The sequence below is a fragment of the Erpetoichthys calabaricus genome, chromosome 6 (assembly GCF_900747795.2).
Source record: "Erpetoichthys calabaricus chromosome 6, fErpCal1.3, whole genome shotgun sequence".
NCBI classification, from domain to species: Eukaryota; Metazoa; Chordata; class Cladistia; order Polypteriformes; family Polypteridae; genus Erpetoichthys; species Erpetoichthys calabaricus.
The window spans coordinates 111,922,700-111,935,790 of NC_041399.2; the positions used below are offsets into that span (position 1 = coordinate 111,922,700).

Sequence of the window (13,091 nt, forward strand, 5' to 3'; positions counted from 1 at the left end):
AAAGTACCACTTGTTTCAGATCCATTAAAATTTCTACTCATCATTTGGAATAAAGTAAAGGCGACGCTACTTCTGGATAAAATAATGGCAGGAGGAAACTGCATCTCTTACTCTCAAGTGTTGATTGTTTTTGAAAACAATACTTATATATTATATGAATACTTATATGAATGAGAGAGTTTAGTTTTTGATCATTAATAAATTTGCAAACTACTCTGAAAATATGTTTTTACTATGTCATCATGTTGGAACTGAAGGGCAAAAATGGCAAATTAATCCATTTAAAATTAAACTCACTACACAAGAAATTGAAGGCGTGTGAATACTTTCTGTATTCACTGTATACCACCTTTAACTGAAACCACAGTCCATTGTGACAACTGGACTTGTTGGCAGTGTAGTGAATAATGCATTGGACTTTAAACTAGGGCCATCCAATATATGTATTGGGTTGATATTTGGCCTCTACATATGTATCGGTATGTGCAGAAATTCCACCAACAGTATGATACTGAAACAAACCAAAGCAACACCCCTTTAATAGTTTTTTTTTTCTCTCATAAATGGCCTCAGTTGGAAAAGCCACTCCACTGGACTGGTATTCACAATGACAGAAAAGGATTGAGCTTTAACAATGTACATACTAAACAATTCCAGGAGCTTTAAAACACTAAACTTTTCCCAAATTCATCATTCCAAGGATTGACAATAAAGCAGATTTTTTTCACAGCTACTCCAGGCCTACAGTTTTTTTCATCCATTAACTACGACCATTTTGGCTATAAAGGTCAGATGACAATCCTGCAAAAAAAGTACTTAGGTTTCACTTTCAGAAATGGTTAAACACTTGTCTCTGTATGGCACAGTGATTACTTGGCAGAGCATTTACACTGTGAGAGTTTCCAGATTAGCATACACCCATATTTCTTATCAAAATTATGCACAGATCTTTTTTTGGTCCAAACTTTGAAATGCCCAGTCTTTAGCTTTTAAAAGAGCAGAAGTGGGTCTTTCTATGGTATGTTGACTTGCCTTCATATATTGTGTAGTGATTCCTTGATAGGACAACTTATTTCTCAAAATACGTATATTAGCCTATGCTTGTACTTATCTCAATAGGGTGTTTCATGAGTGGTAACTCTCCAATAAGGTAACTGTAACAGCCCTCACATGCTACTCTGGAGTGAATAAATCACTTTTATGAATACACAAAGCTTTCCCAAGCTGCATCACCTTCTGTTTTTTAGTTGAACTTGTCAAACAAAGTGGAGCTTTTTCAAGTGCATCAAAGAAATCTTAATATGATGCACATCCTTAAAAATCAGAGATCCTTTATTTTTACATTGAGCTATAACAAAAAAAGGGCCATAGTTTGTTTTGTCACACCTCTGCATATTACATGTTCCTTACTTGCCCTGTATAAGCTGTACGAAAAGCTAGCAAACTAGTTATGTGACTCATCAGCCTGAAACTATTGTGGTAACTGAAGTTTATACAGGTAGATAACTGCAAGTGAGAGAAACAAAAAGTGGGTTAGGCCACTGATTGGCATCCCAACTGTTTCTAGTGAATTGAGTCATCGGATATGTTGCCTCTCAAACAGCTTTGTATTCAAGACTAGTACAGTTTTTAAATGTCAATAAAAATTTCCAGTATTATGACCAGTGATTGGGGTCCTTATGTTGTTTTTATGTTATTAAAATGTATTTAAATGCTACTTGTTTTGCAACAGTCATTCATCTCAATTTTTATAATAAACTGCTATTTTCTTTTTGCAATTGTAACATGTGCAAATCAAACTGGTAAAGCTCTGAAAAGCAAAAAACTAAAGAAAGAGAAAAGTGGAAGTAGAAAAACATGCATACATACTTTATGTACATAAAAAAGATGGATGGGTCTTTGGCAAGCACACCCCTGGTTATATAACAATACTCATTAAATACAAATTATATGCAGATAAATATGCTTTAAGTTCATTAATTCAAGCATCTCTCAGGATAAGTACATGCGCACTGATCAACATATTCATAAATTAATGCCTTAGAATTTCTGCCATCATATAATCAATAGATGACAGTACATATCAACTTTGATGGTTACATTTATTCCTTATTTTTAAGCTAACAATGACTATATTTTCATCTTTATTAGCATCAACTGAACTCTTAAAATGCCTGCTCTCATGCCTCCTGCAGTGTACACTTGAAAGAAAAGTCAAAAGTCTCTAAATTAAATATTAAATTTAAAATGTTCATGTGAAAACATCATACACTTAGGCTCTTCCAGAAAAAAATTTCAGTAATGATAATATCTGTACTAAGGTTGTCACAACTATGATAATATTAATTCAATGTTCATTGTTCATGGAGTCAGTTCACCAGCCTACATTACAAATGGGCATGGCTAGAGTTGCAGCCCCATTTCTTAAACTATCCGATTTCTAAGTGATGTAAACATTAATTAGTATAAGCCTGTAAACTGTCGCATTTAATTTAGGGATGTAACATTTATTATTTTTCTATAGGTGAACATTTTTTTGTGGTCAGTTAAACATTTTACGCATTAAGACAGGGGTCTGCAGTTATTTTTACCGGCAGGTCAGTTTTATTCTGCACTGTTCATTCAGGGGTAACATTCTTTTGCACCTGACCTCCATAACTCCCTCTATTTTTAAACCCTTGCTGCAAAGTGTGCTGTCTTAGTGCAATGCTTTATTACAAGTGATTTTAAAATTGTATTTAATCATTTTTGCTATATAATGTTACAGGTTTTAACTTTTCAGTGCTCAAATGCATAAACAGTGGCACTACTTCTCTGTGCTCTCATATACTTATTGTATTATGACAGAAACTGATTGGTGGGGTGGTGACAAAAGTGAAAGCTGATTGGATTTAGCTAGTTGTGATGGCTGCTTCACAGATGAGGTCTGCATGTGAGCAAACTGAGCAATCAGGGAAGCAGGACCTGGGTAAGAGGAGTAACCAAGAATTCAGTGGTCACTCTGACTAGGCTTTAGAGAAATTCTGTAGAGATACAACACTCCACTAATCTTGGCTTCATGGCAAAGTGGTCAGACAACACATGAAAGCCCACTAGATGGTTGCAAAAAGGCATTTAAGATCTTAAGCTATGAGAAATAAGATTCTCTAGTTTGATTAAACCAATTCTGAACTGGTTAGCCTCTGCTCTAAATGAAGTGTCCCATCTGGGGGGGAAACCACACACCACTCATCACGAAATGCAGCCATATTTATATATTTATCATGCTCAACATCCATATCTGCCTTTACATGCACATTTCACCCTATGCCAAGAGTCTCCACCCACAGGTCCCCACATGCCACAGAGGAGTCTACCGCTGAACGTCTGCCACCAGGCCCTTCTGCAATATGTACATGGCTGCTTTTGGACATCAGAACACAAGTCCTGCACAATGATAGAAAGATAGACAGACCGAACTTTCTCTTGTGAATATGCTCTTTAAACATTACATTTTACTAACTGGATTTTCCTCTCAATAGCCCAGATCACTTTTAATAGTGCTTAGAAATGTAAACCAAAATATAATGAGCAGCAAAAGAAAAAAAGAGATGCTTGAAATGACAGCAAACATTATTTAAAAGTAAGAACTTACATTTGCAGCAGACTTCAGTGACAAAGTCAGAAATAGTCTGGCACTTGTTCTTAGCATAAAGAGCAGAGCAAGACCATGGAAAAACTTACCTCAATTTTTGCTCCAGCTCACCAATTTCCCACTCATCTCTGTGACTTAACAGTCTTAAAATTCCTTTTTCGAAGCACTCTGTCGAAAGCTCCTTTGGAAGCTTTTTTGGGTAGAAAGAAAGAAAGAAAATGTTTTAAATGAGTACTTTGTAATATAGTTTAATCACTGTATCTTTTCATTACCAATTTCTACTCATGTAAAATGTAATTTTTGGAGCACATTATAAAACTCCCACTTTAATCAACTACAATCTGTGAAGAGAATTTATTTTTTTTTTTTTGGAAAAGCCAGGTGCACACCTTTTTCATAAACAATAAAACCTTAGTACAGTAAAATATTAAATTAGAGTACTATCTAGACATACTATCTCGAGCAGGGGTCACCAACACGTCACTCACAAGCTACCGGTAGTTACCGGCTAATGAATCCTACATAAATTTGAAAACTTGATTAGGGTTGGGCGATCTTTCCAAAAAATCATATCACGATCCTTTTAACACAAAATCATGATCCACAATCTAAACTGCAATCTATCTTTTCAATGTGGCATACACTTAAGAGAATATCCGGACTCAAACTCATCAAGACCTAAGTAACACTTTATTTTAAATATCAAACGAAGTTGAATTCAATTGTTCTCTCATTCGCTAGCTAAGCGGAGATAATGAACACGCCCCGAAGCTGGCCAGTAAGTGAGGAAGGCCCCTCCCATCGGCCCGCTACATGTTTCTCAGATTCGCGCAAATAAATCAGTACCACAAGCAAACTATGATACATAGTGAAATGAGAGAAGTCGCAAAATCAACCGGAATGTTCAAGCAAATTATAGAAAATAAAAAAACAATCTAAATCCATGAAGTAGTTCTCTCGTGAAAAGCGGACAGACAGACAGACATGGATTTTATATATTATATATTAGTAAACCTTCAAAATAATGTACAGCTAAAGTCTCTCTGCATTTCTGGAGCTTAGTAGAGCCAGATAACTATAAGAATCTTTTTTTTTTTTTTTTTTTTTATTTTATTTATTAATTTTATTGTAATCATTCCATACAAATATATCAATTTAACACAAAAAAAATTGAAGACAAATCAACTATAAGAATCTTCACCAAGCAGCTCTGAAAATGTCTGCTTTGTTTGGGTCTACATACCTCTGTGAGTCTGCCTTTTCTGACATGAACATCATGAAATCAAAGATCAGAACAAGACTGACAGATGAACATTTAAATGACTCCATAAGAGTGAACCTAAGTGGCTACACTCCACCATACACCACAGCAGAGAAGAGGCAGCACAGGAAGCATAAATATTTCTTGTTTCTACTATGCTATGTTCCACCGAGTGCAAAACCAAGGGATCAGGAGGCATGCATCTCCCATTTTCTTATGCCACATCACCCTGCAGTGAATGAGGTGCCTTTACTGTACCACAAAGAAAAACAATCACTGTTTGGCAATTTTGTTTTTGTTTCTTTTCCTATTTTTTATGACACACCCCTAGTTTGAGAAATCTGAATTTGCGTAATTTTCGTAAGCTCCAGTTCTACTGTGCAGACTGAAAAAATACCTTATGTGCATACTTTTAGGCCACACTGCAAAGCTAAGAGCTTGATTTTAGGAGCAGGTCTGCCATCTGCGTGCACGGTGTATTCTGTATTTATTCCATGTGGGTAGGTTTTTTGCCTGCACCCTGGAATTCTGCTACAATGGAAAGACAGGGTCTGATAAGCGGTCATACAAAAACAATAAATTTGGTGTACAGAATAGTTTATGTTCACAATGGAAGAAACGCATGCACACTGCAGTTGGGAAAGGCTTTGGCTCCCATAATTCTGCCATTCTAAACCTTAATATCAAAATAAAAAACACACACATATTCACAGATTCTTCAAAGGCAATAATAGATTTACCTTTTAATGGATTTATTGGGCGGCACGGTGGCGCAGTGGCAGTGCTGCTGCCTCACAGTAAGGAGACCTGGGTTCGCTTCCCGGGTCCTCCCTGCGTGGAGTTTGCATGTTCTCCCCGTGTCTGCATGGGTTTCCTCCCACAGTCCAAACACATGCAGGTTAGGTGGATTGGCGATTCTGAATTGTCCCTAGTGAGTGGGTGTGTGTGTGTGTGTGTGTGTGTGTGTGTGCCCTGTGGTGGGTTGGCACCCTGCCTGGGATTGGTTCCTGCCTTGCGCCCTGTGTTGGCTCCAGCAGACCCCCGTGAGCCTGTGTTCAGATTCAGCGGGTTGGAAAATGGATGGATTTATTGATCTCTGAAAGTTAGTTTAATAGAAGGGACAACTACTTTAAATATTTTATTTCCTGATATTTAAGTGTGAAATATGAAATGCCCTGAAGGCTAAAAGAAAATTGCAACTAAACAGCTACTTCAGTGTTGGAATCAGGTAACTTTGCTTTAAAATTACTTGGGACAGCCAAAAATGTAATGAACGCAAAATTAAGAGTTTAAGAATTGCACCACTTCAGTCTTCATTAACATTTGTGCTTAGGTAACTCAAACCAATTTCAGAAATAAAATGTAAAAGCTTAGAGAAGACAAAAAGAATCATTGTTGAAGAAGGCATCTCAGGTGAGCGGTACGAGCAATACGCAGTCTTGGCAGAACTCATATGTAATACAAGAAAGAGCGAAGATTAAAAAGGTGGCAGAGCTTTCTGCCAGCAGGTGATATACAGGTTCATTAAGTTAGGGGTTTTTTTTGTGTAATAACAGAAGTATAAATTTTAAGAATGCGTTTCAGGGACTGTATTTTATTTGTGGTGTAACAACAAACAAAGGATATTTACAAGCTAGGGATGGGATTTCAGCATAAGGTATATAAAGAATGATACACTTATAATATCAGACCACAAAAAATTTAACAACAAGATTACACATTTACCTATACTCTTTATGGTGCCACTTGCACCAACACACTTTTCAAGTCAGAACTGTCAGAAAATCACAAGTCAATAATATTTACTGATGGGCAGTATTTAATTAACAAAGATGTCAAATTAGTGCTGGGCGGTATACTGGTTCATACCGAAAACCATTTTTTATTTTTGTTATGATACAGATTTTTCTTATACCGCAACACCGGTTTAAATTGCCTAAACAACATTTGGAACGTGGCTCAGCGGGAAACTGTTTAAGGGGGGACCTTTATCACTGCTACAACACTAAACAGATACAAAAGAGTACATGCGTTAGTGGAGGTGTTGCACGGGGGCTCTTTTTCACTGCTACACCACTAAATAGGCATGCAATGGAGTAAATGCGGTAGTGTAGGTATTGCGTGGTGAAAATGGACAGAGAACATTCCGAAACTGAAGTTGTAGCAGACGATAAAGTTGAACATGACCACATAGAAGAACGTTTGCAGAAAAAAAAAAGGAGTCACGTCCATTGCCTGGAGATACTTTGATTTTAAAAGGTTGGATGTGGTCCATTATGTTCAAATCTGTGAATACTGTTTCTGTACTACTGGATAATACTGCAAGCCAAGTTGTACTTGTTTTATTTTTTTTTCAATACAGTGTAATGTATCTGGGTATTGTGTAATAGTGTGACAACATTGAATTTATTCTCGACATTTCTACTTGATTCTTGCCATTTATGTCAAGATTAAAGTCAACATGTTGACTTTATTCTCGTGATTTGTCATTAAAGTAGAACATCATAAACTAAACTTCATCGTAAAATGAATATTTAATTTACTAGATTTTCTCAAACCCCGTCATAAGTTATGTAGCACATTAAATGCTTTGTGTTAAGTGTTCCCCGAGCCATGTTAAATCGGTACGTGCTTCTTAAACTGACTTCCTCTTGTACCGAGGAGGCGCTGGCAGCGATCGCCCCACAGAATACATTCACTTCATGGTATTCCTGCTCCCTGAACATTTAGAATGCTAAGATAAATACTTGATATCATTTTCATGATGAAATGCATTAAAGCATGTATTAATCATGTGGGGGCATGGTGGAGTGGAGGTTGCACTGCTGCCTTGCAGCAAGGGGGTCCCGGGTGTTCCCTGCCTTGAATTTGCATGTTTTTCTGGTGGGTTTACTCGGCGTGCTTCAGTTTCCTTTCAAAGTCATGTAGGATGTGGGGTTTTGTTATGCTATATTAACCCTGCTAGTGTATGTTTTGCTCGGATTCACCCTGCGATGTGCTTGCATTCAGGATTTGCTCCTGCCTCGCACACAATGCTTGCTGGGATGGGCGCAACCCTGAATGGATGGCACAATTAAACATTTATAACGAAGATTTTTTTTTTTAAAGTTCTGAACTCTCTGTGGTCTAAGTTTATAACTAGTTTTAATTTCACAAAGACGTTTATCGTGTGGTGATTGGTTATGTGGAGAAGGAAAAAGGAAGGACAGAAGCTGAGGGTTTGGTACGTCAAACAGACAGCACGCATGCAATAAAGAAAGCCTGCTCAGAAGAACATCCATTGAATTCTGTGTTCGTGTCACCGACCACCAGATCACAAACCCAACATTTACACAATATTTAAGTTAAACCTGTGTGATACCCATTCATACATCCAGTTTTTTTGGAGCCTCGTCACACCTGCCATAAAGTTCTCTAAACTAAACATACACCAGGGGACCCCTTACTACGAGGGAGCAGCACTACCGCCACACTACCGTGCATGTTTAATCATATCTTAGCATTCTAAATTTTCAGAAAGCAGGAATATCATGAAGTGAATGGATTCTGTACGGCGATCGCTGCTTGCGCCTCCTCTTAGTGCAAAGGAAGTCAGTTTAAGAAATGCGTAGCGATTAACAACTGGGTCGGGGAACACAACACAAAGCATTTAATGTGCTACATTAACTTATGACGGGGTTTGAGAAAATCTAGTAAATTAAACATTGATTTTAGGATGAAGTTTAGTTTACGACATTCTACTTAATTCTAAAATAAACTATGAGAATAAAGTGGAAATGTCGACTTTAATCTCAACATAAGCGTCAAGATTAAAGTGGAAATGTCGAGAATAAAGTCAACATATCGACTTTATTCTCAACATATAGTTTTTTTTTTTTTTCTTTCCTGTGTCCATATTTTTTTCTTCTTCACTGTGGCCCTAATATGATTCCGTAGGGCTACACCACAAATAGCACTACAAATGCAAGTTGCAGTTTTATTATTTATGTATATAGTTTAGCTTGAAGCAAGGTCCATATTAATGCAATTTGCCTAAATGATGGTTCAGTTGGTTAAGATGTCATCACCAAGTTGCACTTGTTTTATTTTATTTTTATTTGGTGAATACTGTGTAATGCACCTGGGCTTGAAGTCTTGAAGTAATAGTATTATTACTGGATGTTGCATTATTATTTATTTTATTGTTATTATTTATTAGTTTAAATATTATGCAGTTTAATGATGGTTAAGTTGTTTAAAAAGTCACTGAAAAGACACCATGTGACCAAAGGGAGACTTCGTACGAATGGGAGTGAAGGCTCATTGAAGGTGCACTGCAACACTGAGCAGTAGAAATGGCATGCAGAAAAGCAGTGAAGGCTTGGGTCTTGCTGCTGTGTCTGTAAAGGGCCACTTTTTCCCTAGTTATCGTATTTACTTATCCATTCAGTTCCCTTCTTGTAGAAAATGACAGCTGTTCACATACTGCACAGATTGACAACCACAGCTCTAGTCAATAAATATACCAATATAGGACTAGTTTTTTGCAAAAACTGAATATTTTGAGTTATGTTTATTTAAAAATTGAGGCAATTTAAAAGACAATATTTAAAACTGGAATTGAATTTCATTTTGTTTGATAAAAATGTTTCAGCATTTTTATCATTTGACCTAGTGGCAACAACTCAATCGACTGACAACCAAAATTCCTAATTAGCAATATTTTGAAGGATGGAGTAGATATTCATCAAGACTGGTTGTATTGCCATTTTCTCTCAACTTATCAATCCTTGTTTCATCTGCTTCTGATATTCAATATTATCCTTTTAACATGGGTTATATATTATTAATAATAAAAATAATAAAAAAGTAAATAACTTCAATGAAGGCACAAACAGATTAAGTAAAGTTGCTGTGTGGAGGACTGGTATCATGGACAACTTGATTTAAGATACATAAAAACTACTATCAAGCCGTTGTTGCCTGATCTAGAAATACTTGTAGGGAACGTCTAACATCTCTGATAGGTATGCTTAGATGTCGATGAGTTTCAAAGAGGCAGCATTTAACCAATGCACTGAAGCAGCCTTTGAGAAGACGACACATACTTCCTTCAATCATGGTTAGTCTTTAATAGGTGATGGAGAATAGTGTTTAGTACATTAAGAATTTCATTAAACTTTGTACACATAATAATGGCCCTATAAACTTTAAAAGCCAGCACACAGTGTAGTGTTTCTTTACGAGGTGTGTACACACACCTATACATTCATTGACCCTCTCACTGCTCCTGCTTTAAAGGATAGTGAAGCTTAAGCTTTAAATCTGTACAGTGTGGATGATAGGTATACTATACATTAGCGAGTGCCACAAGATTAGCACCCAGCAATCTTCCCACTAAACAAGCCAAGCTGAGGAAGACTATTCATAACCTGTGTGTGTTGGTTTCTAAAGTGTCACAAGTCAAGATAAGCTGGTCCCGAGCCATAAGCAAGAATTCGATCACATGATAGACAGAACGGTTTCAGCTCACAGAATGTCACACATTATAATGAAACCTACCATATCCTCAACTGCTCTGTCTGGAAAAAGATAAATGAGAACTTTAGGTATCCAGGAAACACTATATTTGATATCTTTCAAGCTTTTACAAGCTCCCAATATTCATAATCCATAAACAGAAACAACTTTATTCTCTTTCAGAGTTGATCTTAACACTCTCACTCAAAGCCATGCAATAGAGCAGCAGAGTATACAATGTGTCTGTGTCATTGGGCAAAACACAAAGACCAAGACAGTAAGCAAGACATCTTAATTAGGGCCATAGAAAAAGCTTTAAAAAATAAACTAGAAAAGAATTTAGAAAAGCCAATTCTGTGTTATTTCTATTTTGTTTAGTGTTTAGTATTTACATACAGTTAGGTCCATAAATATTTGGACAGAGACAATTTTTTTCTAATTTTGATTCTGTACATTACCACTATGAATTTTAAATGAAACAACTCAGATGCAGTTGAAGTGCAGACTTTCAGCTTTAATTCAGTGGGGTGAACAAAACGATTGCATAAAAATGTGAGGCAACTAAAGCATTTTTTTAACACAGTCCCTTCATTTCAGGGGCTCAAAAGTAATTGGACAAATTAAATAACTGGAAATAAAATGTTCATTTCTAATACTTGGTTGAAAACCCTTTGCTGGCAATGACAGCCTGAAGTCTTGAACTCACGAACATCACAAGATGCTGGGTTTCCTCCTTTTTAATACTCCGCCAGGCCTTTACTGCAGCGGCTTTCAGTTGCTGTGTTTGTGGGCCTTTCTGTCTGAAGTTTAGTCTTCAACAAGTGAAATGCATGCTCAATTGGGTTAAGATCAGGTGACTGACTTGGCCATTCAAGAATTTTCCACTTCTTTGCTTTAATAAACTCCTGCGTTGCTTTGGCTGTATGTTTTGGGTCATTGTCCATCTGTATCACGAAACGCCGCCCAATCAATTTGACTGCATTTAGCTGGTTTTGAGCAGACAGTATGTCTCTGAACACCTCAGAATTCATTCGGCTGCTTCTGTCCTGTGTCACATCATCAATAAACACTAGTGTCCCAGTGCCACTGGCAGCCATGCACGCCAAAGCCATCACACTGCCTCCACCGTGTTTTACAGATGATGTGGTATGCTTTGGACAATGAGCTGTTCCACACCTTCTCCATTCCTTTTTCTTGCCATCATTCTGGTAGAGGTTGATCTTGGTTTCATCTGTCCAAAGAATGTTTTTCCAGAACTGTGCTGGCTTTTTTAGATGTTCTTTACCAAAGTTCAATCTAGCCTTTCTATTCTTGAGGCTTATGAGTGGCTTGCACCTTGCAGTGCACCCTCTGTATTTACTTTCATGTACTCTTCTCTTTATGGTAGACGTGGATATCGATACGCCTACCCCCTGGAGAGTGTTGTTCACTTGGTTGGCTGTTGTGAAGGAGTTTCTCTTCACCATGGAAATGATTCTGCGATCATCCACCACTGTTGTCTTCTGTGGACGTCCAAGGTCTTTTTGCATTGCTGAGTTCACCAGTGCTTGCTTTCTTTCTCAGGATGTACCAAACTGTAGATTTTGCCACTCGTAATATTGTAGCAATTTCTCAGATGGGTTTTTTCTGTTTTCGCAGCTTAAGGATGGCTTCTTTCACCTGCATGGAGAGCTCCTTTGACCGCATGTTGTCTGTTCACAGCAAAATCTTCCACATGCAAGCACCACACCTCAAATCAACTCCAGGCCTTTTATCTGCTTAATTGATAATGACATAACGACAGACTTGCCCACACCTGCCCATGAAATAGCCTTTGAGTCAACTGTTCAATTACTTTTGAGCCCCCGAAATGAAGGGATTGTGTTAAAAAAATGCTTTAGTTTCCTCACATTTTTAAGCAATATTTTTACCTTGAACAGCTGGAACCCTGACCCACTGAGGCAAAATATTTTAGAAGCTTTACAAAAAGCCATCCTGACGATTAAATAATAAGACTCTATATATTCTAAAAACAGTGGTCAATGGCTCTTTCAATGCGGCCAATCTACTGAGAGGTTCTGTCATAAAGCTGTGCTGCCACATAGCTTACAGCAGGTTTAGATAAACAGACTAAGCTGAAAAAATCTATAGACAACACAAACCAAACAAAATAAATTGCTTCTATTTCTGTAACATTCTAGATAAATTCTGTGACCGTTTGTTGGGCAGAATGGATTCATTCAGAAAGTATGATGGTCAAGATCAAGGTTGCATAGGAGAAGAAACCAAACAAGCAGCTTCTTTAAGAATTAGCTATAAAGCTGAAGGACATTGTGATGCTATTTTTTATTAAAAGAACACAGATTAACAGATGATTGTGATATTTGTGAATGGCTAAAATGTTGCAATAGCAAGTTATTTTTGTTGGACAGAATAAACAAAATAAGACTCCAGGCAACTATAAGAAAGCAAAGCTGTAACAATGGACTAACTAACTGTCTGAATTAGGGATAGAAAAGGAGCGGCTTTGATATTTACTGTAAAGAGTACGGCATGTGATATATTTTTCATTCTAGGCTTATTCTTTTTATATGCCAGTGAAGCCTTCCAATTATTCACTTGTACATTCATTCATTCATTCAGCTAGCTAAATAAGCTAAGTGTACAAGTAATTTACTGCCTTTAGAAAACATATGAAGTGATACCAACAGTCAGTTT

At 37.1% G+C, this 13,091-nt stretch overlaps 1 protein-coding gene across 2 annotated transcripts in view; it reads right to left on the reverse strand.

Moving 5' to 3' along the window:
* The window catches only part of zcchc2 (zinc finger, CCHC domain containing 2), a 137,825-nt gene that overhangs the window by 83,151 nt on the left and 41,583 nt on the right, over positions 1 to 13,091 (reverse strand). For both annotated transcript variants that reach the window (XM_028803861.2, XM_028803860.2), the window contains exon 3: positions 3,724 to 3,824. In XM_028803861.2, the coding sequence (XP_028659694.1) occupies positions 3,724 to 3,824 (101 nt within the window). The remainder of the gene's footprint in view (positions 1 to 3,723; positions 3,825 to 13,091) is intronic.